Raw genomic sequence first — 11,227 nt, 5'->3', positions numbered from 1 at the left:
TCTCAACCACCCATGGAGTGGAGCTGGGCTTTATTTTCATGCAAGCACACTTTTCAAAGGGACTCTCCCAGCCTGTAATTTACTCTCCCACTGGCTTTGAGCTGAGAAGTCTCTGCCTTTAAGGTTTGGGACACAACAAACCGATGCCAAAGAACAAGAACATGCGATGAACAAAGAACAATGCCGATTCTACATGCTGAATCTGCCAAGAAAGAAATCTACGGCGTCTGACTAGAGATAACTATATGGAACACGCCAAAAAAATTACGTCTGTGCGTCTCTGGCTTAAAGGGTTAGTTCACCCAAAAATGAAAATAATGTAATTTATTACTCACCCTCATGTCGTTATACACCCGTAAGACCTTCATTCATCTTTGGAACATAAATTAAGATATTTTTTATTAAATCCGATGGCTCAGCGAGGCCTGCATTCACAGCTATGACATTTCCTCTCTCAAGATCCATAAAGGTACTAAAAACATATTTGAAACCGTTCATGCGAGTTCAGTGGTTCTACCTTAATATTATGAAGCAACGAGAGTACGTTTTGTGCAGCCAAAAAAAACCAAAATAATGACTTTTCAACAATATAGTGATGGGCTGATTTCAAAACACTGCTTCAGAGATTTGCGAATCGAATCAGTGACTCGGAGAGCCAAAGTCACGTGATTTCAGCAGTTTAGCCATTTGATAGGAGATCTGAGTCACTGATTCGATTCGCAAAGCTCCGAAGCATTGTTTGAAATCAGCCCATCACTATATTGTTGAAAAGCCGTTATTTTGTTTTTTTGGTGCACAAAAAGTATTCTCGTCGCTTTATAATATTAAGGGAGAACCACTGAACTCGCATGAGCTGTTTCAAATATGTTACCTTTACGGATCTTGAGAGAGGAAATGTCATTGCTGTGAATGCCTCGCTGAGCCATCGGATTTAATCAAAAATATCTTAATTTGTGTTCTGAAGATGAACGAAGGTCCTACGCGTGTGGAACGACATGAGGGTGAGTAATAAATGACATTATTTTCATTTTTGGGTGAATTAACCCTTTAAGAGTGCTCAGGAAACACTGGCTGATCACACATTTGTCACATTTGCCTGTTTCGCATTCAGTTTGGGTAGTACACTGCCCCATATTGATGAATTTTGGAACATCAGCGTATCAAGTAACGAAATGACAAAAATCATGATATTGAACCACTTGAATTATAATATATACCAATATTTTCCAGTACTTGTATCCCGCACAACCCTACTGGCGTCCACAACAAAAAATTTATATTAGTCAGGCTCTAATTGTATTTAAAGTGTATTAGTATAGTTATACTTTTGCTCACTGTTTAGACGCTAGACTACCAGGACATCATGTACCCTGCATGGACATTCTGGGAGGGAGGTCCTGCTGTATGGCCTATCTACCCCACTGGACTGGGCCGATGGGATCTCATGAGGGATGACCTGAAAAAGTTGGTAACAAATTAGAATATTTAAAGTCCTGTTCTCATCCTACATCTCAGTATAATATACAAATCCAGATTAATGTCTCATCCAGATTAATCCATTATAGTCAATTTAAGGCAATTAGATGTATTCTAATTTTTACTTTACATTCTTCAGATCAGCTGCACGATGGCCCTGGAAGAAGAAAAGCCCAAAAGGATTCTTTAGAGGCTCTAGGTCTGTTGTGTCTCCAGCATACAGTTCAATGTAGAGTTGTTTTCAGCAAAAGCTGATCAGTTTTTCCTATGTTTGTAGGACCAGTTCAGAGAGGGACCCTCTGATCCTTCTCTCAAGAGAAGCCCCTGACCTTGTGGATGCAGAGTACACCAAGAATCAGGCCTGGAAGTCAGAGAAGGTTTGTTTACTCTTTTAGCACACAAGGCGTGTAGAAATAATCTAGATTATGTAGAATTAGGTTAAAGTTGTGATGAAATGTAAGTAGCGAGAGATCTTTTCTTCAAGATTGTGAAAAAAAAAAAAAAAAACAGTGCGGAGACTTCTGTTTATTGGTTGATGGACGGATTTTGAGATGTGGGCATTTTTACTCCAAAGTGGAGGCAGATGAACGTGAATTTGGCAGGGATGGGTTTAAGAGAACAAAATTATTAGAAAAATCAACAAACAGACGTTATGTAATTTTGGATAAATTGTTCACCATAAGATTGATTACAGTTCATTTAGAAAATAGATTTTTCATTTCATGCCAACCCATAAAATTCAATAGGATTTTGCAACAAGCAGTGCACAGGGGCCTACAAAGACAGACTTGGGAAACACTAATCTAGACTAAGCTCGAAGTTCTTTAATATCCTCAGTAAAATCAAAATATATTTCTGCTCTAGACTTTACAGACTTGTCATTTCAAAACTACTGTTTTTTTTTATTATTATTATTATTTTTTTTTATTATAGGACACTCTGGGTAGATCCCCAGCAAAGGAAATTCCCCTAGTTGAACACTGTGAATACAAGTAAGAACAGCCTCATTTCTACTTTTGCAAGAGCTGTAGCACTGAACCAGATATCTGTCAGTGAACTAGCATTTAAAGTATTTTGTTGAAGATTTCTCAATATTTCTCAGGTACCTCTTTAACTTCAGAGGTGTTGCTGCTAGTTTCCGTTTGAAGCATCTGTTCTTGTGTGGCTCGCTGGTTTTTCACGTTGGGGAGGAGTGGCTTGAGTTCTTCTACTTTCAGCTCAAGCCCTGGGTTCACTACATCCCTGTCAAACAGGACTTGTCTGACCTCAGGTAACTTAAACATTTTACTCAGGCTAGCTGATATCCAACCCTTTCCTTAAAGGCAGGGTAGGTGAGAAATTTTGTTCCAAATTTGTTTAAACTTTCTATATATATCAATGCATAATTAAAATGTAAGTACTCTGATAAAAAGAGTATAAAAAAAGAGTGACTCTAGACCGTTTAATCTGTATTAAACACAGCTCATTATTTCCATTCGGGACGAAACACAGGATTGGCTTAGGCGACTGTCACTCTCTCGCAACCATGGCAACCACCATTTTGCCACACATGACCTGCCCACTTGTGCGCGCACGTTTGATTTGGGGAATTCAAGAGGCACGCGATCCTAGGAATACCAAAACAAGGGCAGAGAAACAGCAAGCAAAATTCACAGTACCGGCCTATGCAGTTAGTGAAGGCAAACCGGGCAAAAAAAAGAATACAGTAACAGTACAAGAAAAGGCAATGAACAAAAAGTCTTTGGATAAACAAAGAAATAAAACGCGAGTTAATATCATAGACGGTAAAGGTTAATATCGGCGTGGCTTTCCAGCGATGGCGAGAACTGAGGGAACTCAAGGGGCTGAAAAGTGACTCCTTGATGGCTTTATTTCTGCTGGACAGGTAAATCTATCTTTTTGTATTTTGATCATACATATTTTTTTGTTTATTTTTTCATGAAGCATGTGTCATTAGCACACGTAGCTGCGTAATATAGCTAACATAACATTACTCAGCGAGCCGTTGTAGAGACTATAAATAATCTATAGGCCTAGCTCAAGATGATAGCTATAGTGTTGAATTGTGCATAATTTTGCTTTAGATAACTAAATACATGTTTAACAGATAGTAGGCCTAACGTTACTCCGCATCTAGGAACTTTTCTTAGAACTATATTTACCCTCTGTCTAACTCTTTTACCATGTTCACCTGTAAGTTTACCTGCACGTTTTTTTCGCCTTTTTGTTTTTATATTGTCTACCTATGTTTACTTATGTCTTTATCTTGTATCTGTGTGTGTCGTACACACTTTGTTGTATGTGTGTGTTATTATTTTGTGTCTGCAATGCAGTTGTGAGTTGATATTTGAGTGTATGTTACTCTGTTTATCTGTAGAACAACGTATATGTTATGAATCTTACACGAAATTCATCTTCATCACCGTGTAAATGATGGTAATGGAAAAATGTGTATCATGCAACCTGTTTTTAGCTTTACCTTATAGATAACTAGCTCGTTAGCGAATCAAAAAATGTATATTTTAAACTTTACCAATATCAATATGCTAGCTTGATGGTGAGTACTAAAATACATCTTGTTTGTTTATCTTCATAATTATAAAGTTATTTTTATTACATGTGATTCTGACAAGATGTCACTACATGCACTGTGCTCCTTCCTCTCCGCTCGTCTCAGGTAAATAATGCGTCTTCCAGCTCAGTGGTCGGAGTCTCGCGTTCATGCGTTTTGGGGGCGTGACTTTGGAAGGAGCCCAGAAGGGAGGGGGTGGACTGAATGGAAATAATGAGCTGTCTTTAAAACAGTCGTGAGAGGTCTACAGACACTCGATTTTTATACTTTCTTTTTCAGAGTACTTATATTTTAATTATGTATTGATTATTTATATATATATATATATATATATATATATATATATAAACAAAATATAAATATATAAATAATATATATTTAAACAAATTTTGAAAAAAAAGTTTTTTATACATTTTTTACCTACCCTGCCTTTAACACACAATTTCCCTTTGTGCCCTATTGTGATTTTATGTTCAGAGTGTTTACACTGACGTGATTTTAAAGGGGACCTATTATGCCCCTTTATACAAGATGTAATTTAAGTCTGAGGTCCCCAGCATGTGTCTGTGAAGTTTCAGCTTAAAGTACATCACAGATCATTTTATTATACCATGTTGTAAAAACCCATTGCTGAGTGTAAGCAAAATAGACATGCATGTGCCTTTTAAATGCAAATGAGCTGCTGCTCCCTGCCCCCAATCCAGAATAGTGCTTCCTTCATTCACAGCTCCTGCATTCATCTGAAATGCAGCCAAATACTAACAAGACATCTGCTTGGTTTTGACAACACACAAAGTCCACATAAACACAGTCTGTTATGTTTGTGAACATAAACAGCTGGGACAGAAAAATCCCATGTGGATATTAGATCTGTGGCGCATTCGGCATTCCCTTCAAAAATAAAACTAATCCACTGCGTCTTCAGCTGCTCAGATGTTGGGAGTAAAGGAATGTTCACTCTTACATTCAACAAAAAAACACCTATATCGCTTACCAAACATTCTTGTCAGTACAGCTGCTCCGGCATCGAGACAATGGCAGACAGTGTACAACTCGCTCAGGGTGGAAATTATGCTAATACGGCAGAGTCTGGCAGCAGTTGTGGATGGGGCCTGTACAATGTGACATCACATTGCTCAGAAAATTAGTCTCTATGAGACTTTTGAGATTTTATGGGGATTTAAAAAAAGGAATATATTTATATTTTTTAATCATTATAGGGTGGTTATGTACACACTGTTGACCCCTGTAACATGTAACACCGTGTAAAAATGAAGTTTGCATAATAGGTCCCATTTAATTCTATTAGCTGACGGAAGTGAAATTTGTTGTTTTTGCAGAATAAACTTAGAAATTGTTCACCCAAAATGCTAATTTTTCTACAACAAAATGCAATGACTTTTCACTAATTACAAATTACAAATGAACAAAAACAAGATCCATTCATTTGGTACTGAAAATAACAGTATTACACACAAATACAAAGTCTCATTTCAGCACACTGGGCTTTACGTAGTTGGTCTACAAAGTTCTTCGATAAAATCCAAACAACCACAAGGTTTTACTTTATAGAAAATAAAAAAACTGTCTTAAAGTGAAATATACATGTGAGCAGACCAAGCCCAAATGGTTCCAGTCTAAATTAATGCTCAAACTGTTTTGCATTTCTTAAAGTATGTTATGCACATATTTTTGTATCAAATGATATGACCACAAACAATGAGTCAAAGTGCCAATTTTGGAAAATGTCAAAAGTCTACAATTAGGGAATACATGTAATCTGTGTATAGTATCTTAATCTGAAAATGTTGTCATTGTTTATTCACTCATATTCTTCCAGACCTTTTGAAGAAATTTTATTATCATCAAACAAGTGAATTGAGTGAAATATATTTTCATAGAAATGTAATTGAAAGCTAGCAGAGAACTGCCTCTTTACTCATATAAAAATGAGACAACTGAATTTGTTTATTTATTAGTTTATTAATTGTTTGTTTGTTTGTTTGTTTGTTAGAGAGCTGCTTCAGTTTGTGAAAGAAAATGATGCTGTGGCAGAAGAAATTGCTGTCAGGTAATTTTAATCATGTTGTTCCAAATAAATTGTATTATATATATATATATATATATATATATATATATGATTCTTTCTTAGTAAATTATGACAGAATTTTCATTATTGTCTGACCTATCTCTTTAAAACATTGTGCTAATACTTGTACTCATATTTATAGCTCTGTATTTCTTTAGGGGCCAGACCTTTATTCTGGAACATCTCCGTATGGAGGATGTGTCTTGTTACTGGGAGAGATTGCTCACTGACTTCAGCAAGCTGCTCAAATACAAACCTAAGAGAAAATCAAACTACAATCAGATCATCCACGGAGCCAGCCGATCTGAACTCTGACTTGAAGAATGGGCAGATCATTCTTCTTTTCTTTGCCTTTATTCTTGCTATTCATTCTTTTGAACATCACAATTGCTCTTTAAACTGGTCCTAATAGCTGAAAAGAGTGTTTAAAGGCAGCTCTGTGTTAGTTAATCTGGTGAATTTTGCCAAATGTCTCAGACTATCTATATTGCTCTAAAGGTTAAGACTCAAGGAAGGTTTTAAAATCAATTACATGTTCTTTAAGCTACCATATACCATAATAAAAAATATATATATATTTTATATATATATATATATATATATATATATATATATATATATATATATATATATATATATATATATATATATATATATATATATATATATATATATATATATAATTATTATTTTATTATTATTAGGCCTGTCCAGACCCTTATTCTCTGGATGTCAGCAATATTACACATCTGAAATAGCTGAAATAGACATTTTTCATAGCATTCAGCAGTCAGTTTGAGGTATGTAGTGAAGCCTGTAAAGCTACAACACTGTAAAAAATAATTTATTGTGAAACAACAGTATAACATATAGCAGCCTGCTAAAAGAAGTTTCTTAAAAATTAACTCTTTCATCATGGCCTTAGTGGAAGTTGTTGTGGTTGTTTCAGTATTGTACACTTTTCTTCCCTCATAATCAAAGTAACTCAACAGCGACTCTTCTGTCACATGTTTTGTTAGTTTGTAGAAATTTTTCCATTGCAGATTTAAGGGGTTACTTTAGATAATGTTAACAGTGGTAAGAATCGCCTACCATCATTTTTAGAGGTAGCATGAAGGACCAGTTATTTAAAAAGTCAAAACTGGAGCCAGTTCGAAACATCCTGTAACATAAGAACATTTTCATTACATTTGATACATAAAACAATGTCAATAGATTACTTTGTTCCAGTGCAGTATTTTTTATTTATTTTTTTTGCAGTGAAATGGAATCTCTGGGTCCAGACTATTAGTATTTTTGGATTAACAAGTATTCTAATAATTCTTTATAGGAATATACCATGTCTTTTATGTCACTATCAAATCAACAATACCAGCAAAGCCTCAGTACAACCAGTATTAGGAGTATTGATGATGATAATCTGATTCAACACTTAAGTGTTACTAGAGAAACATTTGAATGTAAAACAGTTTTCCAAAATATAGTCAAACTGATACTGAGGTGTTGAATATGCTCGAGTATTCCTGTAGATAATTATCTGCCTGTATTGAAGTTGTTTTCACAGTCATTTTTGTATAATACCCAGATCTAGTGTGGAGCAGACCAAAAGTCAAACTGTTTTTTTTTTTTTTTTTTTTTTTTAAACCATGGTGGGAAAATAAATATATAAATAAAATGTATAAATAAAAATAAATAAATAAATAGACCATACAAAGGAACACCCGTTAACTATTGAGTTAAGTTTCTTCAGATTCATTGACACAAGTGGTGCATTTAGAACATAATTTTACATTAAATATTTAGGTTTTTAAACATTTAGGTAACCCCTGAATAAAAAGACATTCGAAAGAACTTTTGTTCGAGCAAAACGGGGCAAACGTTTTATTTCGCATAAATCATAGGTATAAATCATAGACTGGTATAAATGCATTATTTAAGTTGGGTCCTCCACCGCTAGATGGAGCAACCGGATCATTGCGTAAGGAAGACAGTGAACATGTCATGTTGACATTATAATGGTCGCTGAAGGAGCACTGAATGAAAGAAGGTGAGTGAGACACGTTGGCTTTTGTGGTAGCTAGTTTAGAACTGGATTAATTTATGCTGCGCGTTGCTCAAGTAAATTTATGGTCATGCTACCTTTTGCTGATGTAGAGTCAGGAAGTCAACTCTGGAGGAGTGCGTACGACTAGAATTCTACTTAGAGCTTGTTTAGAATGTGGAATATAACTTGGTACTTGTTTAAAGCATTCACATTGCGCTGACCATCGCGGACAATCATTATTAATCAATATTCCACGTCCAGGCGAACGCGAATTAACAATATTAATCGGCGAAAACGTGTTGCTCTGCCGACGCATTATAAATTGTCTATTTTAAACATGCCTTTCTGCTCTTGTTTAGAATGTTGAATTCTACTCATTGACTTGTTGCCTACCTCCAAATAAAAAGCATTAGAGTCATTCTACGAAACGGGTGCCATTTCAACTTTGCACTTTTCAAAATTTTCATTGAGCAAACTTTTTTTTTTTTTTTTTTTTTTAACAAACATACAACTTGAAAGATATGTTAATCCTCCAAAAAACACATTTTCCCACCTCAGGCACAAAATCTTTATTAATATTATCCTTTTTATTTAGGCAAGACAGCCATTCCTGTACCACCCCGTCACGGACAGTATGCCATAGGAGTAGTAAAAGAAGAAATAGATTTTAAAAATCTAATGTTTTCCTAATAGTAAAATGTCCCCTTTTTTTGGAAACCATCAATAGAAAGTCTGTAATTTATTTTTTTTATTTTTTTTTATTCTTAGATTTTTAATCTTGAAATATGAATTTGACCTCAATGGCCTCATTGTTTGTACTGAAATAATTAAATTCACTGAAAAAAAAAAAAAAAACAGATAAAGTTACATTTATCTGATCAGTCCACACAACAAGAACATAATTCAACATTAATTTATGTACTATTTCATTTTCTTTCCATAAACTTTTAACAAAATCACCCTGTGACGGGGTGGTATGGACAAAGTGTTTCTCTATATGATCTGCTGGTTTTAAACTTTAAAAACTGGGGGAGGGGAGACATTCAAATTGAGTAAAAAGTGTGTGAGTGATATAGTGAGTGAGTGAATGAGTGAATTAATGAACGAAACAGTGTTGCCAAGTCTGCATTTTTCCTGCAAAATTGGGCTAGGCTACTTTTACACTGTTGCCGGGGGTTGTTTTTCATGTCCACGGCTTGAAGTGAGCCCAAAAAACATGCTATGTAGCCCCTGGAATGCACATTTTACCATGGGAACCTTGCCAAAAAGAAAAAGTTGTACCCCCACGAACGTGATTTTTTTTTTTTATCGAGGGACATTTTGTGATGAAATTTACCACCCCGTCACAAAAACGTGAGGGGGTGGTAAATTTCATCACAAAATGTCTGCAAATCTCCCATGTGGTCAAGTTTCTCACCTAGCATACATGTATTCAATCTGAAATATAATTGTCTTTACATTTACATTTACATTTATGCATTTGGCAGACGCTTTTATCCAATACTACACATTTGTATCTGAGTATGTGCAATCCCTGGGATCGAACCCATGACCTTGGCACTGCTAGTGCCATGCTCTAACCACTGAGCTACAGGAAAGCTATTCTTTGTATTAATAATGTAAAAAAAATGAATAAACAGTTTTCCCTATCTATTTTGCGTGACGGGGTGGTAAGGTTAAGCTTGACGGGCCCTGCCTAACATGAAAAAGCAACAAATAAACAATGTAAAAAAAAAATGTACATAGTTGCCTTCTTTTGTTCTTGGTGGCTATAAGGCTCAAATGATGTCACTTAGGCTTTGTGATGTAATTTAAAGGAACAGAGCATTATTTATAAATAAAACTAGTGTGATGGGGTGGTAAGTCAAACTGAGGGACGTGCACAAATCATAAAATATTTACAAAAAAATTAAGGTTTATTGTGAATAAGTATATCTTGTGTAAACGGGGACACATATAATCCTGAAAATAGTATATGTTTGAAAAAAATATATAACTTATTTGGTGATACTTTAGATACAAGTGTCATGTTGGTTAACACGGACATGTGAAATTGGCTATATAATAATGAAAATTAATTAAAAATAGTAGCAAAAAAAAGCATTTTATCATATATCATGTTAAAAAGAACACAAATTAATGACCTTGGAAACAGACTTTGGGACATTTTTTGTGCCTTGATCAAACGTTGCGGACCCAAATGGCACCCGTTTCGTAGAATGACTCATTATTATTGTCTTTTTACTATGGTTTACTGATGGTTTGAGTGCATTGTGGCGTGTCTTCGAATGTAACTTACATCTGGCATAACTTTTCTCCTTTGAAAGGGTAGAGATCTCAATGCACTCTTCCCAAACCTCCAACTCATAATTAAGAAGTCACGAGCACTTATTCCGGTATCAGGCCCTTTATTCCTCTGTGATGCAGAAACTTTTCTCTGTTGCTTCTGCCGTTAAAATACAGAATGGCTGCATTATATCTAACTATTGGGCATGCTTCATACACAAAAATACATATCATGGCAGTGTCATTTAGTTAGACAACTGCATGACCAATACACCTTCTGTAACTATATGTCTTGTCATGATACTCATACTGATAACAGCATCATTTTCATGTCCTTTCTCATGATGATATGAAATAATGTCATATATATTTAATTCATAAATCATTTAATTCATAATTCATTTCTATACCTGAAGACCTGGCCCTCCAGCTGTTGATAATCTTTCCTTTTGTGAAATGTTGTGGGGTCGTTCATGCGTTAAAGGGTTAGTTCACCCAAAAATGAAAATTCTGTCATTTATTACTGACCTTCATGCCATACCACACCCGTAAGACCTTCATTAATCTTCGGAACACAAATTAAGATATTTTTGTTGAAATCCAATGGCTCAGTGAGGCCTGCATAGCCAGCAATGACATTTCCTCTCTCAAGATCCATGAATGTACTAAAAACATATTTAAAATATAGCTGCAAGCAGCAATTCGGGGCCAAGCCCCAGAAGGGGCAGTAGCGCAATACGGAGCAGGAAGAGCAAAAACA

The 11,227-nt window shown here is 35.2% G+C and overlaps 2 protein-coding genes across 3 annotated transcripts in view; both read left to right on the top strand.

Moving 5' to 3' along the window:
* poglut1 (protein O-glucosyltransferase 1) overlaps positions 1 to 6,686 on the top strand; it is a 39,266-nt gene extending 32,580 nt beyond the window's left edge. The window contains exons 5-11 of one of the 2 annotated variants that reach the window (XM_067404535.1): positions 1,343 to 1,464; positions 1,616 to 1,675; positions 1,754 to 1,853; positions 2,410 to 2,468; positions 2,579 to 2,746; positions 6,063 to 6,119; positions 6,296 to 6,686. In XM_067404535.1, the coding sequence (XP_067260636.1) occupies positions 1,343 to 1,464; positions 1,616 to 1,675; positions 1,754 to 1,853; positions 2,410 to 2,468; positions 2,579 to 2,746; positions 6,063 to 6,119; positions 6,296 to 6,452 (723 nt within the window). In that variant the 3' untranslated portion in view covers positions 6,453 to 6,686. Of the gene's footprint in view, positions 1 to 1,342; positions 1,465 to 1,615; positions 1,676 to 1,753; positions 1,854 to 2,409; positions 2,469 to 2,578; positions 2,747 to 6,062; positions 6,120 to 6,279 lie in introns of both variants that reach the window. The other variant, XM_067404536.1, reaches the window with a different exon arrangement.
* Positions 6,687 to 8,117: 1,431 nt separating this feature from the next.
* timmdc1 (translocase of inner mitochondrial membrane domain containing 1) overlaps positions 8,118 to 11,227 on the top strand; it is a 119,029-nt gene continuing 115,919 nt past the window's right edge. The window contains exon 1 of the mRNA XM_067404537.1: positions 8,118 to 8,184. Within this exon, the coding sequence (XP_067260638.1) occupies positions 8,153 to 8,184 (32 nt within the window). The 5' untranslated portion in view covers positions 8,118 to 8,152. The remainder of the gene's footprint in view (positions 8,185 to 11,227) is intronic.

This window comes from Chanodichthys erythropterus, chromosome 12, assembly GCF_024489055.1.
Source record: "Chanodichthys erythropterus isolate Z2021 chromosome 12, ASM2448905v1, whole genome shotgun sequence".
Classification (NCBI taxonomy): Eukaryota; Metazoa; Chordata; class Actinopteri; order Cypriniformes; family Xenocyprididae; genus Chanodichthys; species Chanodichthys erythropterus.
Note: the sequence above shows the minus strand (reverse complement) of the source record. Positions and strands in the feature narration are given on the sequence as shown.